We start from the raw sequence: 19419 nt of genomic DNA on the forward strand, positions 1-19419 counted from the left end.
AAGAGGGAGAGCGGAGGGGAAGGATGGTCTGTTCTACCCACTCTGATCATTCAACACAAACAAGCTCCTCTGGAGGACTCACTGAAGATGCTGTGTGTGTGTTGTTGTGTGTGTGTGGTTGGGTGTGTGTGTGTGTGTGTGTGTGTGTGTTGTGTGTGTGTGTGCGTGGTGTGTGTGTGTGTGTGTGTGTGGTGGTGTTGTGTGTGTGTGTGTGTGTGTGTTTGTGAGTGTGTGTGAGTTGATTTCACTGAACTTGCAGGCTTCATAGAACTAGGGAATTAAAATACTAGAATGGTCAAAGGTTAATTCTTCTAATGATGGGATGACATGGCAGCCACTGTTTGGTCAGGGAAGTTGTTCAACCATGGTTACCAGCAGTGCTGATAAGATATGGTGTAAAAATAATACATGCTGAATAATTGATCTGCACTGTACGTTTTGTTTAGCATTAGCTAGCCAGTCAGTCTTAGAGGAGTTAATTTCTCCCGAAAAACATTTTTTAACATTTTAAAATTGTAATGAACTGCCAATATGACAAACATTCCTTTTAAACAATACAAGTCGATAACACAGCCAAACACTACTGACATCAGCTGTGATAGGACTTGACTATATTAATTTTAAATGCAACACCTACTGATATTGTATCATATTGATATATTTTTGAGCCACAACTTTTCCAAGAAAACAAACATTTAGATATATTTTTAAAGGCTATTTATACAGAAATTGCGTATAAAAAAAACATTATACAAATGTATTTATATTTACTTCACAGTATTTTTTAGGACAATATTTTAGGTTTGACAATAATTCCTACTACACGATTGTGTAAATCACATGGTTTTCTTCTTTATTTCCTGCACAAGTACATCTACTTGAACATTCATTCCATGTATACAGGGTTTTGGATTTTCTCCCGACCAAGATGGCCGACATTTTCTCCCCCACTTCTGAACTTTGACGGTTTCATGACATAAGCCCCTCTGAGTAATTTGAAGATAATCTCTATGTGCAGGGCTCCAGCTCGCTATCTCCTGTCTGTTTTCATTAGAGTCTGCCTCACTTCAGTCTCTGCTCTTGTCCAGTCATCAAGACCCCGGCTCTTTGTGTGCCTGCATGTGTGTTGATCGCTCTATCACTCAGTTCTGGTCAATCTAGGGTCAATCTTTAAAGACTCCTTGCTCTGCTTCTTCCCATGATCAATTTTTATTTCACCATGTTAGAGACAGGCTTTACTAATGTCATTATCGCCACAGTGACAGATCAGCTAAACCAACACTACCCTCCAAGGAGACTGGAGGGAGGAGCGAAGGAGAGAGAGACACTACCCCATGCACAAAGGAGCACTGGAGGGAGGGCGGGAAGGAAGAGAGAGACTCTACCCTGCCAAGGAGACTGGAGGCAGGGGGGGAAATGAGAGAGAAGACACTACCCTGCCAAGGAGACTGGAGGAGGGGGAGTAAAGAGAGAGAAGATTTTAGCTTAACAACCCTACCCTGTCAAGGAGACTGGAGGGGAGGGGAGAAAGAAGAGAGAGATTAGCTAACAACACTTACCCCTGCCAAGCGAGGACTGGCAGGGAGGGGGAAGGAGAAAGAGATCATATATGCATTCTATCCTATGGCAATAAAGGGAGTCTGCAATCTGCTGAATATGTGACATATCAATGCCCACACACACACACACACACACACACACACACACACACACACACACACCCAACCACACACACACAGCAGAGCTACATACTCACAGACACAGACAGTCATAGTCTTAGACTCCCTCCAAACCGTGTGTTCATAAGATGTAACCTAGATACAGATGATCTACTGAAACAGCAGCTGACAGACAGCAACAMTCAGTTTCCCAGGTGATTAGTTGTGTTAATTGATGAAGTCATGTGTGATTGAGGTCTCRTCAGTTTAACTTCCGTTACTGACACACTGGATGTAATCCCATTACATGTMAACAGACAGGAGCCGGAGTCAAATARCATCAGTGTGAATCCATTTCGATGAACGCATGCTGGACACAAGAATGAACTCCTTGTACAAGGGAAAGGGASAAATGTGCTGCSWCAGCAGGTYGTATGTGTTCATCATCAATCACTATTAGATGGATTCCCTTAGTAACGTTTATACCACAGGCTGTCTTCACATGTGACGTTGTTCTGTATGCAGACTGGGGCTTGGGGTAGTAACGTTTATACCACAGGCTGTCCTTCACCCACTTGTGACGTTGTTCTGTATGCAGACTGGGGCTTGGGAGTGTAAACGTTTATACCACAGGCTGTCTTCAATGTGACGTTGTCTTGTATGCAGACTGGGCTTGGGGTAGTAACCAATTTTTATCCACAGGCTGTCTTCACATGTGACGTTGTTCTGTATGCAGACTGGGACAGAAACATGTAACACCTCTATGTAACCGAACAAATGTATGTATTATGTGAAATCCCATTGTATAAAAACCCAGTTTGTACGAAGCCCATTTAATGCAGTGCATCCTGGTCATTATGTACCAGAGAGCGGGTTCATATTCTACTCCGTCTCTTGGATCATTTGGACGCGCTTGTTGAATCATGTGGAGAAAACAGATGAGCGTGATTATGGTTGCCAGCTGGCTGTGACATTGTCGTTAGAGCAGGAAACACAGTGGGATAGGTTAGATTTCACACCAAGTCACATCAGTTGGTGGAAATATGTTATGTACCTCCCAGTAATTCTCTGGGTAAGAAACCACCAACGTTTCGCTATCAGTGATGTTTTTTTACCTAATATTATGACTGGGAGGTTATATAGTATGGAATGTGCGACCTCCTTTGGTTTTGTAACTTCCAGTTTATTCTCGTTAATCAGTCACCGCTACACTAACCATTTTCTCTGGGTGCAAGGCCAGCCTCATGCCTTTTTAATTTGAAATATGTTTTGTAAAGCAGCTTCATGTTAGCTGTATTAGTACTGAGTAATAAGAAAAAGAAGAACTTTAAGAGTTGTCGTTTTCCATCGGGGAGAAGCTAGTTCCCTGGAGAGAATTCTTTTGGGAATCTGTAACCTTACACCTCTAACCGAGCACCCTTCAGCTGAAAGGACGAGGCAAGTGAAAGAGGATAGCAAGTTGAACAGATGAGATTTGTCCGAAAATAGTTGTTAGTGAAAGCGCATGCCTGGGACATACTTTTATTAAGTTTGACATTTTAAGACAAGTTAATGGGAGAGAAGGATGGAGGAATCATGAAAACGTGAATGAATGCAAGAGTGAGATAAATACGACGATTAACATTCACATGTGTTTGAAAAATACAATGCTAAATACTGACTGAAAGAAAGGCAAAAATACTCTTACAGAGAGAGGAGAGAAGACAGAACGAAGAAGTAAAGAAAGAGGGAACAGCAGGAAGCGCCTTGAATCAGTCGTATGAAAAACGTTCACATGGTATGGGTGAGGGATGAAAGGAGTCATAGACGCAAGAAGAGATCAGGAAGGAGAGATGAGGACGGTCAGGAAGGAGAGATGAGGACGGTCCAGGAAGGAGAGATGAGGACGGTCAGGCAGGAGGATGAGGACGGTCAGGAAGGAGAGATGAGGACGGTCAGGAAGGAGAGATGAGGACGGTCAGGAAGGAGAGATGAGGACGGTCAGGAAGGAGAGATGAGGACGGTCAGGAATGGAGAGATGAGGACGGTCAGGAAGGAGAGATGAGGACTGTCAGGAAGGAGAGATGAGGACGGTCAGGAAGGGAGATGAGCGACGGTCAGGAAGGATAGATGAGGACGGTCAGGAAAGGAGAGATGAGGACGGTCAGGAAGAGAGCTGGAGAATGAGAAAGGAGGGGAAGGGAATGATGAAGGCAGACACATCACATAATTAGCATAGTAATGGAGAGTTAAGGCCACAACAATGGGTCACTGTTGAGTCCAAGTTTTCCATTTGGAGACAATTGCACAATAGAGTTGGTATGAGCCCCAAACCACCTCTAATAGTCAGCATGTAGCCCCACCCTCTCTCCTTTTACCACCCCAGCGAACACACTCTCTAACTAATAAAGTGGTATTGCCTCAGGGCTTGAAGCTACAAACCAGTCCTCCCCACTCTGACCTTTTCATCTGCTGAGCAAAATGCCTGACCACTTCTCTAAAGGTTAAGAGGTCAAATTGTGCATATTTGTATAGATACTGTAAATAGACTGTGTATTATGAGAAGAGCAGAGGATAGAGCAGATGATAGAGCAGAGGATAGAGCAGATGAATAGAGAAGATGATAGAGAAGAGGAATATATAGATGATAGAGAAGGGGATAGAGAAGATGATAGAGATGATGATAGAGATGATAGAGAAGAGGATAGAGCAGGGGATAGAGAAGATGATAGAGCAGGGGATATAGAAGAGGATAGAGAAGAGGATAGAGCAGGGGATAGAGAAGAGGATAGAGCAGGGAGATAGAGAAGATGATAGAGAAGATGATAGAGCAGTGGAATAGAAAGAAGAGGATAGAGCCAGGGATAGAGAAGAGGATAGAGGCAGGGGAATAGAGAAGAGGAATAGAGCAGGGGATAGAGAAGATGATAGAGAAGAGGAATAGAGAGCAGGGATAGAGAAGAGGATAGAGCAGGGGATAGAGAAGATGATAGAGAAGAAATGAGTAGAGCAACGCAGAATAGAGAAGATGATAGAGCAGGGGATAGAGAAGAGGATAGAGCATGGGGATAGAGAAGAGGATAGAGCAGGGGATAGAGAAGAGGATAGAGCATGGGGATAGAGAAGAGGATAGAGCATGGGGATAGAGAAGAGGATAGAGCAGGGGATGAGGGGACTAATGAAGGAAACGCTGAAAGGGGAAGTGCCTCATTAGCCTGAAGAGGATGGTGATTTTAACTTAATTAAAATCGGGAGAGAGGAATGATCTCATTAAGACAGAGGAACACTCAAACGTAGATGCATAAATAAAACAACTGTCCATGCTGATACAACGACTGGGACAGGGACTTTGGACAAGGGACTTTGGATAAGGGAAGTAAAATGTAGTTGTACATACGGAAAATGTATGCACACATGATTTTAAGTCGCTTAGGATAAAAGTGTTTGCTAAATGTCATGTAATATTATAATTATATTAAGTCACTATGCACACCTGCTCTGGCTAAGACACATCTAACTTGGAGGTCATATCAGATATGCAGTGTGTTCAGTGAGGCAGGGTTCAAAGAACCTGGCAATGTGCCTGGGTTTGTCTGCACCACTATTTGGCCTCTGTGACCCCTATTCAGATTCCCTCTCTGTTCTACCAAGACCAGGTGGGTACTACCTGAGCATATCTCTGTTCTACCAAGACCAGGTGGGTACTACCCGAGCGTATCTCTGTTCTACCAAGACCAGGTGGGTACTACCTGAGCGTATCTCTGAAGGTTCCGTAACAGCTCTCTGTAACCTTATTGCCAGACTCTGGTACAGAAACCATATTTTTCTTTTGGACGATTGAGTCAGTTTTTCTTCTGTCTTGTGTTGAGGCTGCAACTGTTTCCCGACAGCATTTCCCACCATACCATCAGACCATGTCTACCAGAGACGACTCTGTCCTGTCCTTGATTTCCTGCTCCAGAGAAACCTCGTAATCAGTAATGGCCTCAGACCCCCTTGATACACTACGTATTTTACGATTTGATGCTTTTCATTTTACATTTGGATATTCTTGTTTTGAAGAGTCCCGTAAGTCGCTTAACACAGCATGAGTGATCAGACATAACTGCCTCAGTCTGATAGTTGATCTAGGGAGCTGGGTGGTGAACACACTGGAACAAATCCACCACTAGAGGGAACGTTTGCCTCAGTATTCTCTGCTGGAGACCTCGCTGATGGAATAGTGTTCAGAGACACCTAGTGGCACAGCATGGGAACAACAACTCCATCCTDATCTCCTCACTTCCCGGATTTCCTCATCTGGATTCAACTGTTTGTTAGTTAGTGCACAAATATTGTTCGTATTCTACATGTACAGAGACAGTCAAAAATGATACATTATACATATTTATTTTCAACATCAGAAGGTATACACAAGGAATAAAGTGCATTCTATGATTTACTCGCTGTTCAAGCATTTGTGTTGGTCAGGGAATGTGTCTGTTTCTCCACACATGGCATGTTAACAGAGATGTGCAAGCAGGAAGACTGAGCGGCAGAGATAAATCAACACAATTATTTTWGGAAATARTRTTACACAATTGGTTTGTTTTACAAACACACATTGTAAACCAGATATAGTAGCGTAATAAAGATTCCTCACCGTTATCTCTCAGCATTTACTCCATGCTGCCGCTAGCATATCGAAATGTACACACAACCCGTCAAATACAGTACGTTCATTGTAAAAAATATAAAGTAGCAGTTGCATTGTGGTGACAACGTTTCCCATGTGCCTCAACTGTAACAAAGGTCTGGTTATTTGAAAAAGTGCAAGTTTTGACTTGAAAAGCATACTGTCATACTGAATGCCCAGTGCTCTCTCTCTCTCTCTCTCTCTCTCTCTCACACACACACACACACACACATTCAAGTTTATATAATCTTCACAAACAATTTTGCAGATGTAAAAATGTCAAAAGTTACTCAAGAACCAAATGTTGTTGGATAAAGATGAAGAGAAAAACAGTTGCAGTGTAGTGCAGGAAACAGACAAGGGACATGCACATCTTTCAGACAACTACACACAATAGGAGCTGCGGTGCAGGAGAAGGGTCAGAAAAACCATTTGAGTCATTTCATACACAAACCATATGCCAACAATCAAGACAACATTGTTTATATTTGACTTAGTGGGAAAGAGATGAAATATAGACACTTTGGAATACACAAAAATGTTTCTATATTCAGTCTCTCTAGAATCAACCTTTATGAAATCTCACGTTCTAAAGAGAACTGCTTTCAGATGATTCCCCCAAAGGTATCTATCGGGAAATGTCTTTAAGGTGACACGAGAGACCAGATAAGTAACTTATGATACGTTCTCTACTGATATACACTGAAGAGAGGGACTTTCCATTATGTTACATTCATGCTCATTTTGCAACACGAAAACAGGCCTTTAATAAAAATGTGAGGAAAAAACGACCTAATTCTGGAGAATGAAAACACCTAGTTCTTTTCTCCAGCAAATGAAGAACTGGATTTCAGACAATAAGTCCCTTACCTATGATTATTCAATGATTGCGTTGTTCATTGTATTGTTTTTATTACGTACAGTAACAACCGATAAATGATTCATTGATCTATGCTAAAGACACTATGAAAACAATGTGTGGACAGTAGTAAATCAGGGAGAAAAGAGGCTCAAAGGAAAACTTGACTGAAGAAGAATAGTGCAAATAGTAGAAAGCAGCAAACTATCCTGTCTGTTATATTGCACACCTGAACCGAGAGTTGATATAGTGTTTGAACCCAAGTATGATTCATATTACATGTCATATCACCAGTCATTTTATCTTTACAGAACACTGGAGGTTGATTACACATCAAAATATCATGTATCATGTCCAAATGAAACAAACGACGTAATACGACTGTGTAGATAAACATCATACCTACCTACTTGAATGTCACTCAAATATTCTGGGTGTCTTTCCTTCTGAGACAGTTTCTGAAGCAGAAGTCCTCCTTTGGTCAAATGTCTGTTTATCCTTCACTACACACGCCTCAACAAGTCATTATTTGTCTCATCCTCAGCTCTCTGCTGGAACTGTCCATCTCTTGGTGTTCCTTTCCTATTACCTCATTTAAAAAAGTTGCGCGTTCATACAATCTCATATGTAATTATTTCTGTCCCACAGCCCAACTGAGGTACACATCTGGGTGAGGTGTGCAGAGTAGAACCACTACCTCAGCCTCCCATTTGGTTCTCTCCACAAACAAAAACATGGGCTCAGGTTAAAGTACAAAATAATGCTGGCAAGGTGAAAGGGATGTAGATCTAGTACTAAATCCAGAGCAAAACGTGCAAAATACAAAAGGAAGACCTCTCTTCAAGACCTACAGGTAGGTCTATATAAATGAAGGGTTTGGGAAGGGTCTGAGGGTGCCATCCCTTTGCCTCAGATTCCTGACTCACTTTTRTATGTCAGTGGATCACGAGTAATGGTAGTCTGTAGAATGTCAAAATCCATCTGATTGTCCATGTCCAAAACGCACAGCACGTTGCTGCCGGATGTCATTGTGGCTGKGTCCTGAAACAAATTATGAAAGTCTACAGRAACTGAATTCCTMCTTTCCTCCTCCCTGTCTTTTCCCTTTTGCCTATCCAGTTCATCCTCGTCCTCTCCACAGCTCAGTGCTACCTCATTCTCATAGCAGAAGGCGCTGGGGGAGTGGGGGGTTRCGAGGTGCTGGGTGATTCTGGGGCTGGTTGGGAATACTGAGTGGGAGGAGGCGGATGAGGCAGGCCGGCTGGCCGTYTCACTGAGCTCCTTGGCGCTGCAGTKGGGTGTGGAGGGCACSTCGTAGGTCTTGTGAAAGCGAGCATAGTCCACCTGATACTTGGTTCGGTCCTCAAAGATCACAGGCTCAAACCTATGCCCCCATAGGATCTCCTTGGCCAGATAGGAGCTGCGGGCCTGGGTGGTCATGGCGGTGGCCTCCACCATGCCTTCCAAGATCACTACGATCTCAAAGTCATCAGATTCCAGATCAGCCCGGCTCACAGTATACAGGGGGCTGTCCTCGTCGATCTCATGGACGATAACCAGAGGAGAAACMAGGAAGAGTCKGTCWATGCCTTCGTCGTAGCCTACGTTGAGATCTCTCTGCTCTAGAGGGATAAACTCTCCCTCTGCCGTGACGTAGGGTCGAATGAGCTGTGCCCGCACATGGGCCTCCACGATGTGGCTCYTGCGCAGGTTACCCACYCGCCACATGAGGCAYAGCTTGCCATCGCGCAGGGAAATCACAGCGTTTTTCGAGAACAGCAGGGTCTGGTTCCTCTTCTTAGGGCGTGCCATTTTGACCATGATTGTGCCAAGCATGAAGGAGTCAATGATGCATCCCACTATGGACTGGACCACCACTGTGATCACTGCCACAGGGCACTCCTCAGTGACACAGCGCCACCCATAACCAATGGTGGTCTGGGTCTCAACGGAGAATAGGAAGGCTCCGACGAAGCCCTCYACATGAAGGAGGCATGGCTGCCACTTTTTCTGCACCCCTTCWACTTCACCAACCCCAAGCCCATTCCCTTCCAACCCYGAAGAGGAACTCATTCCAGGGTGCTCATCAAAATCCCCATGGGCTCTGGAAACTGAATAGAAGATTATTCCAAAAAACATCCAGGAGGACAGGAAGGTCGAGCAGAAGAGGAGTAGTAAGTATCTCCAGCGAATGTCCACGCAGGTGGTAAAGATGTCGGCCAGGTAACGTTGTGATTTTTCCTCCATGTTAGAGAATACCACGTTGCAATGCCCATTTTTCTTGACGAAGCGACTTCTTAGTTGGCTCGATCCTGTAGTAGAGATCTTTCCGTTGTAATTGTTCATCCTACGACCTGTGGCTCCTGATATCTTATCTCCTCCGGATGTGCCGCTAGGGGAGTGGAACCGGCTATTTGGCGAGTTGTGGCCGTTGTGGAGCCCAAGTGTGGAGATTTTCAGGCCCTCCTCATCTGTTGCTGCAAAGCTGTACCTGTTGGGTTAACAAAAGGGGAAAGTATGGTCAAATAAGACAATTGACCAGAGTGATGCAAGAGATGTGAGAGTGGTTTGAGAGAGGGTGTAGAACAGGAAGAGAGAGGGTGTAGAACAGGAAGAGAGAGGGTGTAGAACAGGAAGAGTTGAGGTTATAGTACAGTGTCTGTAATCTCATTGGGTTATATGTTCTTACCAGTGTGCCCTACAGGACACAGTGACTATGCATAGCTTGCCAACTCTGCACAGTGTGAGAGACATAATGTATGACTCACATTCTCTCATGCATTAAGACCATGCTTAGAAAGGATATGCTGTGAATGACAAATGTATTACAGTCCTATAAGGGTATCCTTCTTGAATACAAAGGTAGCATGAAATTTAGCTTTCTCACTTTCCTCAAGACCATTTGACCTACCTCTGGTAACCTCTTAATATTGATCAGACTGACCTGTCTCTCTCCTTTGGAGAGGATATCCTGGGAAGGTGAGTTGTGTTTAGCTATGTGAGAGGGATTGCGGTCATCACGGGTTTAGGGATTATGCATGAGCCAAGTCTCTTGACAGCCTATGTTGACTGGGACATACAGACATTATATTGACCAATTTATAGTGCTCCATTGATCAGGAAACTATATTCAACCATATACTTATTGAATTTTTAATGGTTGCACTATTTTGGTTCCATTCATTTGATATTCATGTTATGTACATTGGTGAGCTAAGGTTGTCCATTTCCCTGTAATAACACAAATAATGAGAAGCATTGTCGGCTTTGGGGACATAAGGTATGACCAGTGGTGGAAAAAGTACCCAATTGTCATACTTGAGTAAAAGTCAAGATACCTTAATAATAGAAAATGACTCAAGTAAAAGTGAGTCACCCAGTAAAATACTACTTGAGAAAAAGTCTAAAAGTATTTGGTTTTAAATATACTTAGGTATCAAAGGTAAATGTAATTGCTAAAATATACTTAAGTATCAAAAGTAAAAGTATAAATCATTTCAAATTCCTTATATTAAGCAAACCAGATGGCACAATTTTCTTGTTTTTATTTATTTACGGATAGCCAGGGGCACACTCCAACACTTAGACATCATTTACAAACAAAGCATGTGTGTTTAGTGAGTCCGCCAGATCAGAGGCAGAGGATGACCAGCGATGTTCTCTTGATAAGTGTCTGAATTCCTGTCCTGCTAAGTATTCAAAATGTTACGAGTACTTTTGCGTGTCAGGGAAAATGTATAGAGTAAAAAGTACATTATTTTCATTAGGAATGTAGTGAAGTAAAAGTAAAAATATAAGTAAAAATATAAATAGTAATATCCCCAAAATTACTTAAGTAGTACTTTAATTTTAACTTAAAAGTACTTTACACCGCTGGGTATGACACAGGTATGACAGCTTCCATGCATGGTGTCCTCACCTGTTGGCCCGTGCTGTTCCCATGGCACCAGTGATCATCAGGTGGTCAGTAGGTCTATAAGTGGGGTGGGAGGCTGGACTCCGCCCTGGCAAGTAGTCTACTGCGAAAGATTTGGTATCGGCATGGCAACTGTCAATGTGTGCATGGACGCATCCACCGGTGAAGACCACTACAGGGAGAAAGATTTTCCATTTTGCCAAGATTCCTACACAGTACAGGTGTAGGATCTTAATTTGACCTATATAGTCACAGCAAAATGATTCAAACATTTAGTCCATAATGTTGCTTGATCGGTGGTTAGGCTATTAGCTGGTCAAAATGAGACTACATGAAAAGTGGAATACTGTTCATATAACTGCAGGTTTTCAGTGAATGTATGAAATCACAAAGCTCATCTACATTTCCTGCTTCTCAGGAAAATTCTCAGCCAAAACAATAACGATCCAATTAAGATCCTACATCTGTACCTGTGCATCACCATATCATTTTGCACAGATTTTGACTATCCCTCAACATTAAGAACTGATTTAGTGTGAGCATATTTTATTGAGAGAACTATGATTTGATGTGACCTGGTTTTTGGGTTACAAACATACAGTACCAGTCAAAAGTTTGGACACACCTACTCATTCAAGGGGTTTTCTTTATTTTTACTATTTTCTACATTGTAGAATAACAGAGAAGACATCAAAACAAAGAAATAGCACAGGAATGCTGTAGGAATGCTCAACCGGTGTCGCTCATTCAGCCAACAGAAACTTTCAACCGGTTTTCCCCATTAAGCAGCGAGTCGAAGTCTGAGGCCAAGCCTTCTCTTGTCTCTACTCCTCCCGTTACGGGGTCTGAGACGCCGAAGCTTCCCACCATTAGCTCTGACAAATTGAAAACCCTAGTCATTTGCGACTCCATTACCCGCAGTATTAGACTTAAAACGAATCATCCAGCGATCATACACTGTTTACCAGGGGGCAGGTCTACCGACGTTAAGGCTGATCTGAAGATGGTGCTGGCTAAAGCTAAAACTGGCGAGTGTAGAGAGTTTAGAGATATTGTTATCCACGTCGGCAACAACGATGTTAGGATGAAACAGTCAGAGGTCACCAAGCGCAACATAGCTTCAGCGTGTAAATCAGCTAGAAAGATGTGTCGGCATCGAGTAATTGTCTCTGGCCCCCTCCCAGTTAGGGGGAGTGATGAGCTCTACAGCAGAGTCTCACAACTCAATCGCTGGTTGWAAACTGTTTTCTGCCCCTCCCAAAAGATAGMATTTGTAGATAATTGGCCCTCTTTCTGGGACTCACCCACAAACAGGACCAAGCCTGGCCTGCTGAGGAGTGACRGACTCCATCCTAGCTGGAGGGGTGCTCTCATCTTATCTACCAACATAGACAGGGCTCTAACTCCTATAGCTCCACAATGAAATAGGGTGCAGGCCAGGCTGCAAAGCTGTCATCAAGGCAAAGCGTGGCTACTTTGAAGAATCTCAAATATAAAATATATTTGGATTTGTTTAACACTTTTGTGCTTACTATATGATTCCATATGTGTTATATCATAGTTTTGATGTCTTCACTATTATTCTACAATGTAGAAAATTGTACAAATAAAGAAAAACCCTTGAATGAGTAGGTGTGTCCAAACTTTTGACTGGTACTGTATATCTTCAAGTAAGAGTTCAGTCCTGAGGTAATACATCTCTGTGGTTGATTGTGTTATTTGTCTCTTTATAGAGGCCAATGTCACAACTGAAAATACACCTGCCATTACTTCATTTTGGCGCTAAATAAAGACTTCAACGAAACGAAACAACTTGGTTCCACCATGATCTCCAAATTTCCTAACATCACGCAATATTAGAAAACCACTCAGGGTTGTTTCTGTCAACTATGTAAAGAAATCCAAAACACTTAGAAATCCAAGATCAAGGTAGTAGTTGTAGCTTTATTTTCTGGTTTTGTGTCATTGTGAAACTACATCATTTGAGACCTTTGCACGACAGGGCCAGTTTTCCTGACAGATCAACCGCCAGATGTGAGGATGTATGTGACAGTCCACAAAGCCAAACATGGTTGCCAATGGAATTGTCTGCAAGAACATTGACATATATATATTTTTTTCTCTCTCTATGACTGAATTTACAATACAGTGACATCGTTAGGATCGTTATCAATGTTTTTCACACTTCCCAGTAGTCTTACGTTATGTCTTCTCCCACAGGTACTCCTGGTTGAGGAGGACAACATCAACTGAGGACATGATTACACTGAAGATCACATCCGTCAACGCCGGAGTAATCATGAYGCTGATCACTTTTTGGTTACAGGAGTTGAAATGAGACAGGTACAKATRYAGTGCTGCAGGTGACTRRCAGCGAGCSTTTTCCATAGGAAGCCTTTAKTGTGGAWTTTGGAAGGTGACTGTGTGGTGAAGCGAGGGGGATGGAGCGARWCGGTAAAGCCRCTAGAGACATGGTGGAGGGGRCTAGTAAGAGCTCTTCAGGATGAGTCACGGAGAGGGGAAGATTCAAGAGTAAACAGAACACATCTTAAACTGATTCACAGAGGTTTAACAAAATTACATCTAACAGTCACTCATCATCACAGTGTAGGGAGATGATGAGTGCATAGAAAAACTGAACTTTGGGAAGAGAACGCCTGAATAAGAATCTTTGTTACACAACACAGATACAGATACTTAATCCCCCTTGAGCAGGAGGTGTGTGTGTGTGTGTGTGTGTGTGTGTGTGTGTGTGTGTGTGTGTGTGTGTGTGTGTGTGTGGTGTGTGTGTGTGTGTGTGTGGTGTGTGTGTGTGTGTGTGTGTGTGTGTGTGTGTGTGTGTGTGTGTGTGTGTGTGTGTGTGTGTGTGTGTGTGTGTGTGTGTGTGTGTGGTGGTGTGTGTGGGTGTGTGTGTGGTGTGTGTTGGCTGGGGAGGGGAGGCTTCCTTTACTGTGTCTTTATGTGTACTTGTCTGGCAAGGCCATTCTTATCCCATAATCTCTTAAATTGCAGATGAATAGTCTCCTAATCTCTAGTTTCAAAGAAGTGATATGAAAGGCAGATCTAAGTAGGGTGACCTGGTTCAGATTTCCCACTAATCCCTTACAGAGAGAGAAGAAAAGGGGGGAGACGGTGCTGGTGGCGGACAGTGTTGTGGAAGGATGACGACGCCAACAGGACATCTCCTAAACCACGTCATACTTGTCCCAGGTTAATCACTGGAGCAGGATTACATACCATTTGGCATATGGGTCCCTACTGCACATCGAGACATATCTCAAACACATAGGAAGATAATACACAAGCTGGGCCCAAGCAGTCCTCTCTGAGATGTATAAAAAGGAACAGTATGCGTATGAGCCTRTCGATGGCTGTTCAAAATGGGTAGGGTTCGGTTGCGATGTGTTTCTTGTTGTCATTATGAAAAATGTTTGTATTTGTTGATGAGAAACCAATGGGATGTAGGCCTACAAGGAAACTAATAAAAAAAGAGAAGAATAAAGGTGGACCCAACCACAAGTTCCTTGTTTTCTCAAACGCTACAGTTAAAGCCCATACCCCATCCTAAGTGAAAATAAAAAATGCTATTCTAATACCAGACGCAGGGTTTGGGATTGTATAATTGAATTATAAAACATGAAGTGGCTAATAAGAGCCTGTTACAGCAGTACTTAATATTGGCGGTACAGAGGGAATGAATTTGTCTATGTTGACCTTTATTTTCTCTGGCTTTGGTACACTTCCTGAATCCATTCAGATGCAAAACTTTGTCTGGTCAAATTAGATTATGATCATAATAAACTATTTTAATCTTGTCAGTTCCACGAACAAGCCAGAAATTCAGTTGATCAATCCACTCTGGGCTCAGAGATTTCACTAAGAAGGTTTACTGATATCATTTTAACAACTCAACAAGTGGAACAAATTAAAACATTTTTGTCTTCCATGAGCCACTGTGTCAAAGAAACATGACCAAATGACATCGGACAGTCTAGGAATTCCCATCACCCTTTATTTGTAACAGATCAATTCCTGTCTCCCTGCGTGTCAATCATGTTGAACGATCTGGAACCTTCTCTGTCTGTTTACAGCTAGGGTAGAGTACCCTAATTAGGGTCAGTCAACAACAGCCCCCTACTAAGTAGTGATTGATCAACCCCAGTCAGCACAACCATTGCATGCATGGCTTCAAATGAGGGCTGTGTGTTTAAACAAGGAAAGTGTTACATAATGAAGGGMAAAGTAGAWCAAAGTCATTMTTTTTGCAGCTAAATGGGSTGAATTCTCTGCTTTGTTCATTTTATTACTACTTMTATTGTACTATTATTTKAACCWGTATAAATGTTGTTTTARAAACGTGCTGAAAATTCTAATTATATGGGAAACGKWAGGTGGTGTTGGCTTTGTACTTGGAAAAAGATAATAACTTGTTTCATYGTTGCTAAATCMCAGTTTTTAGAACACAGATGCAGAATCACAACCGGGTTTTACCAGTAAGGATCGCCTGGCCACACAGAGTTAACTGTAGGATTATCCGTTTCATTACAACATCAACTTTCCTCTAATTTTCATGAGCTTCTGCTCCCTGTGTTTATTTATATATCCCTCCCTGTCCCCGTCTCCTGTKTATTGCTCTGGTGTGCTGTAGGCTACTCTACAGATCCATCCTTTATCGACATTTTCCTCTGTACACATTTWCTGTAACTTTGACATTTGGATGTCATCCATKATTGTGWATGGGTCTGTAAACCCYGGGTTAATTCACTCTCARTTTGTGAACAAAACATTGCGATTACCTCAAACACAGACTAAATGAGCCTACAGAGGAGCAGGTYTTACTGTCGTAACAGCAGGTGACTATGACCGATTMCTGGATGCCCTAGAGMTGAAATAAGATTGAACTGTATAATAAAGAACCTGTTTGCTCTATCCCTACACAGMAGTTTYCTTGACGTGTATGATTATGGACTGGGTGACGCAGTGCCTCATTGAGCTCTAGATTGATGGAAGGACAAACTTTAATGGGGAATGGTAGTGTATAAGTGTCTCGTGCAAATGTCTTGAGCAGATATTATTGTCAAATWCTTAGTAGGAGATATCCAAATAACCAAGTTCACTATTATAAATTCAAGTATTGCTCTGACCAGTTTAAATGTATCTTTGATAATTATTAACCCAGTTATAAAAATAAAAAATCTCAGTTAAACCAAGGTTACGCATCTTATCAATAGTAGCATACCAGGTGAGACAGGACAGCTGTTCCAGTAACCATGAATTAGAAGAGGCATTAGATTCTCACTGGTTTCAGAACAAGCCTTCATTATTTGTAGATGATCTTTTTGAAAATACATTTTTAAAGACTGTGAAAATGAACGGTAATGCATTTTCACTTGTGTTGAAGTCTGTGAATCCTGTTTCCCACCACAAACGTCTTGACATTCTAATGTGTATTGGACACTGGGGACCTTTACGCATTTTAGGTTATGATTTAGGATAATTGATAAATAGGCCAGGCTTACCTTAAAAACAACAAGTTATTTTGTTGTGCAGCTTGCTTCTTGTTTAGATCCACTTCTGAATTATAACCTCAATTCTGAATATTCCCCGCACTCTTTGGAATGAAGTGTAACCCCAGGAGTCTCTGTTGTACGCCTTGCCTTTCGGCAATAGTTCTATCCTTTTCTGTTTCCACTCTCTTATTCCATTAACAGTAATCACACATTTTTGCATATCTTTATTGTTTTTTCCCCCCTTTTGTTTTTTAATCCTTTGTTGTCCTCTGCTACCTTCTAACTGTCTCCTGTAATCCGGTCGGTGCGCGCTCTCCTCCACAGACTCGTGCACTGGAGTCTCCAAATGCTGTGTCAATTTACTCTGTGAAAAGTGTGTGGGTTCGAGGGGGTGCTTGTCAGTTTGATTATGTCTCCCTCACGTCTTTATGTGTGTGTGTAGGCGTTAAATGATGCGCCCCCTTCTCATTTTACTGGTTGACTGCATCTCAAATCTATGTCTCATTGGAATAATTGTGGTGAGATGAACATGAAGTAGTTGTAAGAATGGGTATTAAAGTTGTTATAACCTTGTTAATACACTACCAAGTCACTTGGACTGAATTTTGCGTACTGAACTCTGTATAGAATAAACCWTCATTTCAGTTCCTTGAAATCTTTACCCACTCACAGTGGCTCTCAGGCTGGTTTCCRGCCCACTATCTCTGCCAGTGCAGTCAGTCTCACTGTCAATGCATGTTAGTCTCCAACCACAGTTTTCCAAGGCACTCTGCCAGACCTAGTGCACTTGGTGTGGTAATCTTCAGTCCTTTACATAATAGGACACTTTATAAAGTGTAAGATTGTAAAGTTGTTCTCTTTTTCTCTTGATTTTGCACGTTATTTATGAGAACAGGTATTTATGAGAACAGTGTATAAGGGATTTGTCTGAACTTCATAGATATGACCTAATGGTCCGTGTGAAATCTGAAGTTGCACTGAACTCTCATCATAACTTGACATGTTGTTGCTGTAATATTGAAAATAAATAGCAGATAATTAACCTAAATGGAAACAACCCAGAAACGTATGYMAGTGCAGTATTCCTRATCTTGGGTATGGATGGRGCACAATTGTTTCTATGGAAACCATTTCCTTTTACAATCTTCKCTCTCCCTTTTCTCTGCTCCTAAATTATAGAGCAGAGGGGGCTTCTTTTCAATGCGCTCTCCTCCTCAATAGGAAGGTGGGAGTATATCTGTCCATATGACAGGCTCATAGAAGAGTAGTGAGGGGGTGGACTGAGATAGGTACCAAGAAGAGACTGACGAGTGGCTGAGGAGAGATGGAGAACGGATGTTGAGGGGCGAAAGGAGCTTGGAGAAAAGGTAATATAGTATGAGCATTTGAGGTGTGTTAATGAAATCCAGATCTTAAGATACAAAATATTCCTCATGATATGTAGCTGGCCACTGACTCAGCTGACCTATACAGTGCAATGAAGGAAGGTGTGCCTATCAAAAGGTTATGGGGACTAATCTGACACCAGGGCTGATTACTGGCTAATAATACACACACAGAGGAGTCATCTTATGGTCATCTTCTACTCAGATTCTTCTGTAGCCTGTCTGTCTGACCCTTTATACTGTCCTCCTGGCAGCCAGAGACCATGACAGGTGTATAATGGTGAAAAAAGTCACATCTAAATCAATTTAAAGTGGTTTTCCTTTTTATTTTAGATTAGCATTAGATATACCTTTATATTATCTCTAATGTTGATACTTTCATATACCTTTATATTATCTCTAATGTTGATCCTTTCATATACCTTTATNATATTATCTCTAATGTTGATCCTTTCATATACCTTTATATTATCTCTAATGTTGTTTATGAACAGGTCATATACTGTATGCTCAATGTCTATCTTTACAACAAACATAATGAGGTAATAACTCAGTAATACCAGAGCAATATATTTGGCAAATAAGTAATGTCATTGAAGAATACTGCCTATATGACAATATAGACACTAGAACACACAACTAACTATACACTCACAATTGTCCCTTTGAAACGTACAGACATGTTTTTGCTCTGCTATTACTTCAGGACTTAGCACTTAGATCCTCAGGAGAAGTTTTTCCAYTCKGTACAGGGGAATGATGGAGGGMAATKACTTGYRACAGAYGGAGAGACAGAGGGAGTGGATTATAATCACACTGCTGGACACAGGAACAATAATTTAGGAGCAGGGGACCAGGAAGGGAGGGTGAGGGGTGCCAAGCAAGAAGAGGGTGGTGATTAGTTTTGAYGATGATTCAGATATTTAAGAGGATTGTAGGGTAGGCAGGGAGGTGGAGGAGATAAATATAGAGGGATGAGGAGTTGAACCAGGGAGATGGAGATACTGAGTAGTTCAAAGCACTACACAAAACATGGAAACAAAATGATGAGCTCTCACTTGTCATTATGTGTCATAAACAGTTGGAAGCTAAAAAGAAAAGGTTAAACATTGTCAGGACTCTGCAAACCATGTGTTTTGTGTAGAAATATAACAAAAAAGTTTTAAAAATGCGGACACCACCTATGTGGACACCTGCTCGTCGAACATCTTATTCCAAAATCATGGGCATTAATATGGAGTTGTTCCCCGCTTTGCTGCTATAACAGCCTCCACTATTCTGGGAAGGCTTTCCACTAGATGTTGGAACATTGCTGCGGGGACTTACATTTTACATTTAAGTCATTTAGCAGACGCTCTTATCCAGAGCGACTTACAAATTGGTGCATTCACCTTATGATATCCAGTGGAACAACCACTTTACAATAGTGCATCTAAC

At 42.0% G+C, this 19419-nt stretch overlaps 1 protein-coding gene across 2 annotated transcripts; it reads right to left on the reverse strand.

Annotated features, from left to right (window-relative positions):
• Positions 1-6010: 6010 nt before the first annotated feature.
• Positions 6011-16923, reverse strand: kcnj4 (potassium inwardly rectifying channel subfamily J member 4). Of its 2 annotated transcripts, XM_070449647.1 has the most exons (3): positions 16607-16923; positions 11091-11259; positions 6011-9662 (listed from the first exon to the last, which is right to left on the reverse strand). In XM_070449647.1, the coding sequence occupies exons 2-3, from the start codon at positions 11126-11128 to the stop codon at positions 8081-8083; spliced, it is 1620 nt and encodes a 539-aa protein (XP_070305748.1). In that variant the 5' UTR covers positions 11129-11259; positions 16607-16923; the 3' UTR covers positions 6011-8080. The 2 variants fall into 2 exon arrangements, with proteins under 2 accessions (XP_070305748.1, XP_023866610.1); XM_024010842.2 differs by lacking the exon at positions 11091-11259.
• Between the last annotated feature and the right edge of the window lie 2496 nt (positions 16924-19419).

This window comes from Salvelinus sp. IW2-2015, linkage group LG20, assembly GCF_002910315.2.
Source record: "Salvelinus sp. IW2-2015 linkage group LG20, ASM291031v2, whole genome shotgun sequence".
Taxonomy (NCBI): Eukaryota; Metazoa; Chordata; class Actinopteri; order Salmoniformes; family Salmonidae; genus Salvelinus; species Salvelinus sp. IW2-2015.